Source organism: Talpa occidentalis, unplaced genomic scaffold (assembly GCF_014898055.3).
Source record: "Talpa occidentalis isolate TD23 unplaced genomic scaffold, MPIMG_talOcc4v2.1 talOcc4.4, whole genome shotgun sequence".
Taxonomy (NCBI): domain Eukaryota; kingdom Metazoa; phylum Chordata; class Mammalia; order Eulipotyphla; family Talpidae; genus Talpa; species Talpa occidentalis.
The window spans coordinates 146,578,656-146,590,900 of record NW_023604295.1 but is presented as its reverse complement, the minus strand read 5'-3'; the positions used below and the strand labels follow the sequence as shown (position 1 = coordinate 146,590,900).

At 62.0% G+C, this 12,245-nt stretch overlaps 1 protein-coding gene and 1 pseudogene across 1 annotated transcript; both read left to right on the top strand.

The window, feature by feature from the left end:
* Positions 1-1,763: 1,763 nt before the first annotated feature.
* Positions 1,764-3,282, top strand: LOC119258285 (beta-defensin 12). The gene is made up of 2 exons (XM_037526721.1): positions 1,764-1,827; positions 3,158-3,282. Exons 1-2 carry the CDS (start codon positions 1,764-1,766, stop codon positions 3,280-3,282), a joined length of 189 nt encoding a protein of 62 aa, XP_037382618.1.
* A 6,062-nt stretch (positions 3,283-9,344) lies between these two features.
* On the top strand, positions 9,345-10,770 carry LOC119258284 (ubiquitin carboxyl-terminal hydrolase 17-like protein 6; annotated as a pseudogene).
* Positions 10,771-12,245: the final 1,475 nt, after the last annotated feature.

Below are 12,245 nucleotides of genomic sequence, written 5' to 3'. Positions count from 1 at the left end.
ACTAGAGCCTTGCGGGTTAGGATCTCAATGTGGGGATTTTGCCCATGGTCACAAGCTTTCAGATGGTAGCTGGGAGTGTCCTGCAGAGCCCTCAGAGTGGCCAGCTGACTCTGGGAGCAGAGTGTGGGGTGTGCAAAGCTGAAGGAGTGTCCCCCCCCGACCACCTCTCTGTGGCGAGAGCAGGTGCATCCACCAGGGCACCTGTGGACAGGAGCTCCAGCATCATCCCCCCAGACTTTATTTATAGCCTGTTCAAAGGTAAAATTTCAGTGACCGCAGAGCATGGAACCCCAAGACTGTCCTCACCACCCCACAAAGCCAGTAGGGCTCCCGGTGATCCTAAAAACCTAGGAAGTCATCAGGCTCCGCTCTGTCCCCAATGGTGTCCAAACTAACTTGGGCTCCTGAGCTGACCTGTTTGCAATTGGGAAACACACACACACACACACACACACACACACGAGTGTCAGTGGCGTTACCCCACCAGAGCCAGCGTGGGGTGGCCTTGGAAAGGGCTCGCAGGAACAGGGACTCAGTGCTGGTGCAGAGGACGGCCTGGACACGGCGGGCGGCCCCCTTCGCGTGCTGTCCCCGTCCTTTCTGTTACCCCGTTCCCTTAGGAAGTTTATCCAGCCACCCCACCCACACTGAGGATGCGGGGGTGGGGGTGGGGCAAGGTTCAGGGTCAGCGGCCTGCCTGGGTCGTTTACTAGTTAATTCACGCTGACTTCAGAGTCCACGATCCCCTTTTCATTCCCAAAGCGAAGAAGGGACTGGCAGCCGGGGAGGCAGTGGGTGGCTCCCCTGGGTGCACCCACGAGTGCTACCTTGGAGACCCCCGTTCTCAAGGACGGAAGGGAGGGGCCACCGTGACTCTGGTTGTGAGCTGCGGGGACTCAGCACCTGCTCAGCAAAGTGGCTGCGACCTCGTCCTCCGCGTGGTGTTTATGGGGCTAGTAAAGAACTGGCGCCTGCCAGGACAGCGAGGACACAGGAGCCAGCCACGTGCTGCGCTCTGTGTGGGGGGGCCATGCCCCTCCTGGGGGCCTCCTGTCCTCAGAACACTCAACCTCCCACCACTCTGGCTCGACAGCCATCTGGAGGCCGGTGGCGGTGGGGTGATGGATGAGAGCAGTGGGGCTGGGCGAGGGGCGGGGTGCAGGCCGGTGAGGCTTTTGTTCTGCCCCAGCAGGTCCGCTCTGTGGGGGCCGAGGGCAGCGCCCATCAGGCCAGCCCTTGATCCCGGGAAGTGGAGCGTAGAAATGCCTGTTCCTTATTGCTCCACTTCACTGAGCAAGAGCAAATCTCCTAACTTTTGAATATAAATGACCCTCTCATCCTTGCCAAGAAATCTCAAACCTGCTCTGAACAGGCCTCCCCGGGAGATGGCCCCGAGCAGGAAGGTGTTTTATTTTGTCTTTACGGCTCTCTGCATTTGGGCTCAGTTTCCATCAGGTAAATGGAGCTGGACGGGACTTCGACGGGGCAGGACCCGGGGCTCGGGGTTCGTACACCAGCCACCCTGAACAGGGGGCTGTCAGCTCCCCTGAACTTCCCACAGGGATTTCCTAAACCCGCCTGGGCCTTTTCCATAAGAAAACTGCTATTCTTTCTTTTAAAAATTAAATCTCACTGGTTAGCCAAGTGCTGGCCTTGGAGACAGTAAAGACGCGGCCTCTGGGCTCTGCCGCCTCTTGACTGGTGCTGTTCGTGCAGAGTCTGTGCGCAGTTATTCAGGCTATTCAGTCATTTCCATTTACAAAATGTGCTTTGTTTTGAATTTAGGGTGCTGGGCAGGCCTTGAGTATGTGCAGCCATTTCCAGCAGGTAAGTTCAGTCTCCCGGGTATAGTTGTACCCCCAGGAGCTTGCATGTCAGCTGCCTGATTTCTGGAGCCAAGGAAAGCGGTAGCGCAAGCACAGCGTCCCGGCGTCCCTCCTTGCCGGCCCTCGTCCCCGTCCCTCCTCGCCGGCCCTCGTCCCCTCGCCTCTGTTCCCAGCATCCTGTTTGGATTTTTCATTCCACAGAGAAATCGCTTCGCTCTTGGCCGGCCAGTTTGGGCACAGAGCGCCGGGCGCGGGCTGGGCTCTCCTGAGCCTGGGGTGCTGGCGTAGGCCGGAGGCCGGGTCTACGGGCTCTTCCAGGCTCTGCTTCCAAGCGCAGGGAGCGTGTCCCGGAGGCAGGCCATCGGCCCAAGGAAGATCAGGCGCAGGGCGAGGACAGGGCAGGGGGAACGCAGTGCTGTTCCAGAAGAGCCATTTAGCAAATAACCCACCGGTCTTTCTCGAGGCCTCACGCAGAGGGCGAGCGCCCGTGGACACTGACGCAAGGGCAGGATTCCCGGGTGGTAGATGCATGTTTAGGCAGGAGGCCTGAGAAAGATCAAGGTGGCAGTCCGCAGGGGCACAAGCCTGCAGGGAGACAGCCACTTGCCCCCTCCCCTTGAACCCCTACACTCTTTCCTCTCCTAGCTGCCCTCTGCTGCGCCATCTTCTGCTGCACCTGCTGGAAAACCTGTGGGGGTGATGCCGAGGGCGCCAAGGTTCTCCTATAAGCTGCCTGAACCTACGGCCTGCCTGGCCCGGGGCAGCTTGAGAACAAGGGTGTGGAGTAAACGGGAGTGATCAGGTTTTTTCCACCCTCCCCTGCGCCTGCCGTTAGCATGAATGATTGACACCAGTGGTCTTACATGCTCGTGTGATGTGGGCCTGTGTGAGTGGGCACAGCTGAGCCGAGACAAGGAGCATGTAAGGGGGCAGCAGAGACCAGCGGAGAGACCAGAGAGCCCAGAGACAGTGAAGATTCCTGGGAGGCTAGGAGACCCGCCAGCCTCCAGCCCGGCACCTGGTGGCCGCACTACAAATGGTGTCGAAAGGTCATTAAAATCCTGAAAAAGCCCCGAGGGCTCCAGGACTCCTTCACCCATCTGCCCGGATCATAGAAAGCGTGCCCTGCCTGGCTGGCGCTACAAAGGGGTGATGCCTCCTCTTGCTTAAAAAGTACCTCCCCCATCCATTCTGAAAAAGAGCAGAACTCTGAGAAACCCTCATCGCCCTGAGGCAATCCCTCCTGTCATGTGGCCTTGGCTCCCCACCCTGCCCCCACTCTGGGGAGTCCCAGGGAGGCACATCAGTGGCTCCCACTCCCCCTCCCGCAGGTGAGATTGCGGTCTGCCAGCCCTGCCGGCTGGGCCGGGGCAAATGCAGGCGGATCTGCCATGAGGACGAGAGGATTGTGGGGAGCTGCAGGCCCAACTTCTTCTGTTGCCAGCCGAGGGTCTGATGGGCCAGACCAGCACCGGGACGCTGTGCCCTCCTGGAGGTCGCGAGGAGCAGCGGTGAATGGTGTGCACCCCACTGTCCTGGGTGTGCGGCCGAACCTGCCAGTTGTCACAAAACACACAGAAACGGCTTCCCTAGATGTGCCCACACTGTGATGCCCCAGGCTGCTGCCTGCCAAGCGGTGGCATCGCCGCCTGCTCGCGGGTGCCCTGCTGGCTGGCACGTGGTGGGGAGGTGACAGTTGACATAGAACATTGTATAAATTGAAGGTGTGGGGCAGGGCGTGCCAATCTGAGATGTGACTGGTTGACAGTGAACCCTCTGTCACATGGTGTAACTCTCCTTCCTTGGAGTAATTGGGGTGATTAAACGTCAGCCTCTGGGGTGATCATGGCACAGTATTGTCGGCGTTCACCTCACTGCGCTTGGGTCTTTGTGACGCTCACTGCTTGTTGCCAGCTGGTTCTCTTAACCTACAGTCCACTCCCCCCCCGACAGCCACTATTTACTCGAATTCCTACACATTGGCCTCGTTTTAGAGTTTGCCCATGAATGACATCACACCGGCTTGTCTCTCTCTGTCTGACTTCTCTCACGGAGCGTCCTGCGCCCAAGGTCCCTCCAGGTTGACACAAATGGCGTCCAAATGGCCCACAGGCTGTGAAAAGACGCGCCACGTTGCTCATCATCAGGGAGATAAGCCACGGCGAGGTGCTGCCCCCGCCGTCAGAACGGCTGGCATCAAGCCGCTCCCCCGCCCCCACGCAGCCCTGGGCCTTGGCGCAGAGCTCTGCGACTGTTCCCAAAGCCTCCTAGTGCCTCCCGCGTGCCTGGCAGGGGAACAGCTGGGAGGGAGGGAAGCAGGGAGGACTCAGGGTGTCTCTCCCCGACTCTCCTTGGCCCCCGGCACCTGCTCCATCTCCACGGCCAAGCCCCCGCCTCCGGGTCCTCACTGGCCCCTATGGCCACAGACCCTCTGTGGCCCTGGCGCCCACTGTGCCTGTTGGGGTTCCCGACACGTCTCACCTGCCCTCGGAATTAAATTCTCCCGCCAGTGGTGTGGGGGCCGATTCCCTGCCCGCAGGCCGCTGCTCTGCCAAGGTTGACCACGGTCAGGTGTGCTGGCATTTGGGCATTGTTCACCCCGTGGCATAACCCCACGAACCACAGAGGGCCAGGAAGACCGGCTTCTCCGCCTGACTCTCCCACAGGCTTCTGAGGTAAAGTTTAACCCAGCAGCCCACGCGCTGGGCAATGGAGCAGGGAAAATTGTTGATTCTTAATGACAAGCCGGTGACTCCTGGCCCCTCAGAGCCACTCTGTCGCCTCTCTGAGGAGAGCTTGCCCCGCAGCGACCCCCTCGCCCCTCGCCCCGGAAACATGAAAATCTTTGTCTTAATCGTTGCCGCCCTCATTCTATCTGCTAAGATTTTCTCAGGTAAGAGAGAAAACCCTTACACCTGTGAGGACCGCCCGGTGCTCACGACCCACCCCTGGGAAGAAAGCTCAGCTTCTAGAAACGCACGGGACTCTCCTGTGTTCTGAAAAGGTCCCGGGGTTGGAACGAGACAAAACCTGCAGGCTGTGGATCTGCGCTGCAGATCTCAGACCCTGCAGATCTGACCATCTAACGGGAGGGCAGGGAGGGGCAGGCAAGGGTGGGGGAGACTGTGGGAGAACAATGGCGAGGGGCACCTGCTGCTGCCCGCGCCCCCTCCCGCCCCTCCCCCGACTCCATCTCAGACCAGTGCATGGGAACAGGCTCGGCTCTCCTCTGCCCAGCCTCAGCTCCCTCTGGCCGGCACGGAGCAGGCTGCTGCCTGTTCCAAACGTGCACGTGCCAGCTTTTCTGACACACGCGGAGACGTTCCCATCGGCGCTGCAGAGCACACTGATGGCCCAGCGTCTTCCTGTATCATCTCTGTGCCCCAAAGAGGCGCAGCACAGACGCCAGCACACGGGGCCTGGGCCGATCCTCCCAGGGAGCCAACGGCCGTCTCCCACGGGACTGTTCCCCGGGAGACGTGGAACATTGTTATCGACTGGAAAGGGTTATTCATTGGGATTAGGAAGCACATTGTCTCCTTCTGCTTCTATGCACCCCAGACACGGCCATGGCAGGGGGGGCGGGGGTTCGGTTCTGCTCATTGAGGAACAAGCGTGGGCACGGCCTGGCGCGCTCAGGCCTCCTGCTCGGGTGACGTCTGCCCCGTCTCACTTCTAAATCCATCCCCTGTGTCCAGGAGCCCTGGGGGTGGATGGTTGAGCTTGGCCCCGAGGATGGGATTTCGCCTTCCCGTAATGATTCACCAGCTGACTGAGGGCTCTGCTCTGTGCCCTCAGCCAGGGGAGCGATTCACAGGCAGCTGAAGTGTGTGTGGATGGACGGCCGCTGCGAGGCCGAGTGCCTTTCCTTTGAGGTGAAGGTCGGGGGCTGCAGAAGTGAATTTGCGCCGCTCTGCTGCAAAAGAAGGAGTAAAAATTGATGCTGAGCAGCAGCTATGGACATGAAGGCGCGATGCTGCCCCGGCCTCGTGTCCACGCAGGCGCCTCCCTGCCCCGCCTCCAGCACCGCTTTCTGGGTTCTCTGACGCCGTCTGTCCCCTTGGGAGGCCGTGAGCGTCCGCCGGCCTCTGCAGCCCCAGCACCTGGAATCAGGTGGAGGAAGTGGGTGACTCACAGATAAAACAGAGGCGATGGCGCGCTCGGCCTGGGCCCACAGGCGCTGGGGCTACATCAGCCCGGCTCACACAGATGCCTGGGCTTGGGGCCAAGATCCTGGTCTCTGGGGTAGCAGGACACCCAGTTTACTGCGCCTCAGGGCACCACCACCCCACACTCCTCTCCGCGGTACAGGCGGGTGCTCTGAGAACACCGTCACCCCCGAGCATCAGGTCCCATGAGGACACGGCCTGTGCAGTCACACTAACACTGCCAGGTGCCCGCTCGGCAGGCCAGGTCCCAACCCCACCCCCCACCCGGGCCCAGGCCAAGGAGATCACAGCTGTCACTGCTCAGCTGCCCTCTCCAGATGGCAGGCTTTGGCCTTGTGTCCTTACCCGCCCAAAACACTGCTGTCTTATACGTGGAATAGAGAAACCAAACAAAGAGCTGGATGAAGACGCACTTTAAAACCAACCCTTGAAAGCTAACCAGAGACCGCGGGGCATGTGGGGGAGGGGGTGGACAGGGTGGGGGAGAGCATGGTGGGCCTTCGTGGAGGATGGTGGGTGTTCTAGCAGGGGGGGTTACAGGCCCACCCCTGCAGGGGAGGCCCCACACTTCCAGAACACTAGCAAGGCTGGAAACCCAACCCAGGGCTCTTCATGCAAACACACAAAGCCGGGCTGGATTTGGACAGCGCGGCACAGGCCAACCCTAAGGCGGAGATTGTCCCGCAGCTCCCATGAGCCGCCGCATGGAGGGAGAAGCTGAAACCAGCTGCACGGGAACTGGACGCTTTCCTGCCCTCTGTGACCCCCGTTGCGTCGGGCAGCGGTGAGGGCAAGGGGAGACCTCGGTTTCTCTAAGCTGCCTAAGGCTGGGGCCCCAGTTCCAGGCCGAGCCACGCGTATCCCACGGGCCACTTTCATGGCAGAACGTTCGCACCACGCCCTTCCCGGGCGGAAGACGCAGGCAGTCTCCTCAGGCCGTGACGCCCGCTGCCCGTGGAGATGCCAACAGACACGGCAGCTGAAGGGACAACTTCCAGAACAAAGCACTTATAGGAGGTTTGAAAGTAAGGATTAAAATAGGCTTGAAACCCTGTCTGGCGTTGCTTGTGGTCTTTATGGTGCAGGATCTTTACGCTGAGCTCCGCGGGGACGGGGTGGCTGCGGGACCTGCGGCCCTCGGGGAACGTTCTCGGGCCTCAAGCTTGTGAGAGGCCCGTCAGCAGCCCCGGAGAAAACGAACCACTTGGGAATCTGACCCCATTCGGGCCTCTCCCGCGCCCTTGTCTCCTTCCTCTTCTTCCTCCAGAGCCCAGCGGCTTGCAAGGGCGGCGTTCTCTGGGCCGCGGTGTCATCCACGACGACTTCCCAGCCATAGAAGTGTCTCCTCCCCTCCCCCTGTCACCAGAGCGAGTCCCTGCGCACTTCTCAGGCACCTTTCTCTTTTTTTTTTTCACCCCCAAAGATTTCTTTATTTATTTATTCATTTATTTATTTATTTACACAAGCACTGGGTACAGTCAGAAGCGCGGGAGGGTGAGAGAATTCGCCAGAGCCAGAGCGGGGAGCAGAGCAGGCAGAAGGACCGAAGTACACTGGTGAGGGGAGCAGCGGGCGGCAGGGGAGGTCTGCGCGCCATGTGGGACCCTCCTCTTTGACCCCCCTCCTGGGACTGGCCGGGGCTGCCCTTACCCCTCCCCACCTCCTGCCTGCTAGGCCCCGACCTGGCACAGGTGCGGCCTGACGAGGCACTTAGCGCCCCAGCTGCCCACGGCTGGACAGGGACAGCCATCAGGTACCCTCCGACCCCTCATCGTCATGGGCTTGGGACCCGAATAGGGCTGGGGACGACAAACAGCGGCTCGGACCCCTCCACTGGCATCCACCCCACCTGCCCCCGCATGTTAGAGCAGCATCAGCACGAGCTGGCAGGGACAGGAGAGAGTCAGAGAAGCCCGGAGGGAGGCTCCGGACACCTGGTGGGGCTGGGGTGACTCCTCTGCTCAGGGCACAAGGTGCAAGAGCAGACTCTCGGGGAGCTGCAGGAGGCCCCGCTGCACTCAGGAGCAGGCCCGCGAGATGGACACAGGCAGCTACATCATTAATTCCCAAGGATTCGGGATTTAAAAAATATCTTTAAGGGAAGCTGCACAGCTCAAGACAGACGTGACGAGTTTTCTCTGATCGGGTTCCAGGAGGTCCAGACGCCGAGCCGAGGGCCTGGCCTGGGCCTGCGAGGTGGGAAGATGCAGAACGGGTGTTGGGGAAACAGAGCCCCTCGGGGCCCGCCATCCTCACAGTGGGGCGGGCGCTGGCGGGACAGACAGGATCCACTCAGTGTCCACCGAGGGCCCCGGGAGGCCCCTGCAGCCAGAGGTGCTGGGTGTGGCCACATGGCCCGGGGCCGCCTGGAGCCACAACCCCCGCCCCAGGGTGAGGGGCAGTGATTGAGGGAGGGAGGCCCAGCGCTCACTGGAGAGGCCCCAGGGCATGACCTCTGGCACCTGCTGCCGGGCCTGGCCCCGGGATCTCGCCCTCAGAACCGGGACGTGACTGGTGGGCGCGGGGGCTGGGCTGCCGCCCTTCCGAGGAGGGCTCGGGTTGCGGGGAGCTGTGGCCCGGGCTGTCCCACCGTGGGCGCTGGCAGGAAGGAAGGGGGTGGGCAGGCGGCCCTTGGGTCCGCACCCCTGGTCGTGGGTCACTTTGAACTCTCGAGGCTTCTCAAAATGAACGACCCGAACTCCGTGAAATCTGGCCGAGGCCCCACGTCCTCTTGGGCTTCCATTAGGGGGAAGCAGCGTCGGCTCAGCCCGGGCCCCAAGGCGGCCCCCGCCCCTGGACCCGCGCGCGCTCAGGAATCCGGAGCGTGTCCCCCTCACCCCGGGGCTCCGGGGTGCGCCCGGGCGCCCGTCCCAGCAGGCGCCTCATGACCGTCGGGGGGTGAAGGCAGAGGTCAGCCCAGGCCCCAAGGCACTTTCTCGGGGCACCCTGGAGGCCGAGGGCCGCGGGGTTCGTGCGTGTCCACGGCGAGGGTCACCTGGCGCTGGACTCCCCAGGAGATGCCAGCCAGAAATGGCCACGCCCAGCGCTGCCCAGCAGGCCGGTGACCGGTGGGGGCCGGGGGCGGGGCCTCGGCGCGGGGCGGGGCCAGGGGCTATAAAAGGGCGCGGGCCGGGCCTGCAGGTCATTCAGAGCCAGCGGTCCCGACGCGCGCATCGTCCAGCGGCTCGTCCTGACCCCGGCAGGGTAGACTCCGGACCTCGCCCCGACTCGGAGCTTCTGCCTCAGGACTGGACGCGCTCGCAGCCTCTGGACCAGGTGCGTGGCCCGGGAGCGCTGACCTGCCTCCCCCCGAGACAGACGCTCGTCCCTCCGGCCAGGAGCGCGCGGCATGGCCCCGGGGCCTGCGGAGACGACCGGCTGCCAGGGCCGCCTCGGGCGCCGGCTGGGGCCCGGCCAGGTGGGGGCCGGGCTGCGCAACCTGGGGAACACCTGCTACGCCAACGCGGCCCTGCAGTGCCTGACCTACACCCCCCGCTGGCCGGCTACCTGCTGTCCCGGCCGCGCGCGCCCTCCTGCCCCGGCGGCTGTCCTGCACGCTCTGCGCCATGCGGGCGCACGTCTCCCGCGCCCTCCTGCACCCCGGGGAGGTGGTGTCGCCCGTGAAGGAGCTGCTCGCCGGCTTCCATGCCTGGCGCCAGGAAGATGCCCACGAGTTCCTGATGGCCACCGTGGGCGCCATGCAGGGCGGGTGTGTGAGCGAGCTCGCGGCCGCGCACCCACAGCCCCAGGACAGCACCCTGGTGCGGCGGCTCTTCGGGGGCTACTGGAGGTCCCAGATCCAGTGCGTGCGCTGCTGCGGAGTCTCCACCACGCTGGAGCCCTACCTGGACATCGCCCTGGACATCCAGGCCGCCGACAGCGTGGAGCAGGCTCTGCAGGACTTGGTGAAGCCGGAAAGCCTGGACGGGCCCGACGCGTACCACTGCGCTGCCTGTGGCGACAGGGGGCCCGCCGCCAAGACGCTGGCTCTGCACGCCCCTCCCCAGGTCCTCATCCTCATGCTCAAGCGCTTCGGCGGCCCCACAGGCGGCAAGGTGGCCAAGCCCGTGCGCTACCCACAGCGCCTGGACCTGCAGGCCTTGCTGTCCGAGCAGAAGGTGGGGACCCTGGAGTACGAACTCTATGCAGTGCTGGTCCACGCAGGCTGGGGGTGTCACCAGGGACACTACTTCTGCTACGTGAGCCCTGGGAAGGACCGGTGGTATCGCATGGACGACTCTCAGGTCACCTCCTGCAGTGTCTCCTGTGCCCTGAGCCAACAGGCCTACGTGCTCTTTTACATCCAGAAGAAGGAACTGGACAGGGCCAGCGAGCAGGACTCCCCTGGCGGGCCACCCCCAACGCTGACCACCACAGGTGTGGACCTGCTCCCTCCGGCCCATCGGGAGCTTGTCGGAGACCAGCCTCCTGCTGTCCCCGAGCCCCAGGAGCCTGCGCGAGAGACCCCGACCCGGCCGGTCACCTTGGACCAGTGGAGAAAGCATCAGGAGCACGAGCGACCCAAGCCTTCCCTCAAGCTCAGGGAGGTGGACCGTGCCCTGCCCGCCGACGCGGTCGTGATCCACCGGCCCAGACAGCCCACGGGGACCAGAGCGGGTCCTGCCCAGCGCGACACTGGCCAGCCGCAGCCTTCAGCCTGGGCACATGCTGCTCAAGGGCCAGCACCCGTGGGCAGAGCCCCTGGCATGGGAGGGAGAACCAGAGTCACCAAGGGGAAGAACAGGAAGGCCCAGAGGGTCCTGCTTGCCTTCTAGACACCGACTCCCATCTCCGTTCGTCCAGGCCGAGGTGACAAGAGCACATGAACACCCAGCATCCTGCGTGTCCCAGGGGAGGCCCAACCCGGCAGAGCCACCCAGACCCAGTACTCCTCACCCTCAGGACCTTGGACATGACCCGGGAATGTTCCTACCCCTGCCCAGCAGCAATGAGATTCCCAAGCACTCCCCAGCTCCGTGTGGGCCAGGTGCAGGGGCCCAGTGGAATCCCACTCCTGGCACGGGGTTCCCTAGTTTTGGTCGCACCTGATCCTCCAACTGTGGCAGGGGAAGAAAGGGCAGAGCCCTGGCCTGGGCGCAGGTGGCCCACACAGCACACTCATTCTTGTCTTTGGATGAGTTTTGCTGCAAAGCTACTCAGCTGTCCCCAATGGAAAGCTGTTCTGCATCCAACGAGTCGCTCTCCCGCGGCATGGAGTGCAAGGCGGGAGCAGGAGAGCCTCCCGGCGCCCGTGAACGACACCTGGACCTAGCAAGTTGGGCGTGCCCCCGGGCAGGAGGCAGCGCGCTCCATCCTGGGAGGACTGGAGCCTCAGGAGCCAGTGCATGGAGTCACGATGGGGTGCCTTCTCCTGAGCCTGTTCTCTGTGAACTCACAACACTGTTTAATGTAGCATGTACGTTTCTTTCAATTAACAGTGTGTGACCAAAACGATACGGTACAGCTGAGGTCCCCCAAGGGGCACAAAGCATTTCTACCTTCTGAACCTTCTGAGAGGACCTGTTGAGAAAGAGATCCATAGTGGTTTCTGGGTGGCGCCGTGGGAGTTCACTTCCTGATAGGATTTAGTCTGCTTAGAGATGCCAGAGAGAGTGGGTGGTGGGGGAGGGTGAGAAGCACCAGGGCTCCCTGAAGCAAGGCCCCAGGGCATGACTAGTGGTACCTGTGGCCCCCACCTGCAGAGGCACTGCTCCCCTGGGATCACACACCCTCAGCACCTCCGATGGGGACACCCTTGGGGGGGGGGCACCTGCCTGCTGTGTTTTATGGGAGTGGCTTTCTTGGCATACTTCTAAGTTCTCTGATAGCAGGCATTGCCTGTAGCCCCTAGTTTTCTCCGAAGAAGGGAATGTGGGTGGTGGGAGGGCTATCTAGGACTAGATGGAGGGATTGAATCCTGCGATAAAATTAACATAGTGACATCTGGCAAGAGGGAAAATGATTTTGAGTGATTTGGGAAAGTTACCTTATCCTTCCCAAAAGACGAATAAAGATCAAATGTACCGTACATGACATGTGTGTGCCCATTGTTTTTTTAATCAGAATGTGTTTATCATTTCTTGCAGATGTTTTTGCCCGCTACTAAGACATGTAATTTTTGTGATGATATTTGTCATGGTAAAAGTTCTGAGTAGTGTCATGAGGATCGGGAGCTGAAGATGGGGCGTCCTTCGTGACTCAAATGTCGCCACCTTCCTCTCTTGTGGGCACCTGTTTGGGTTTTGCTGCT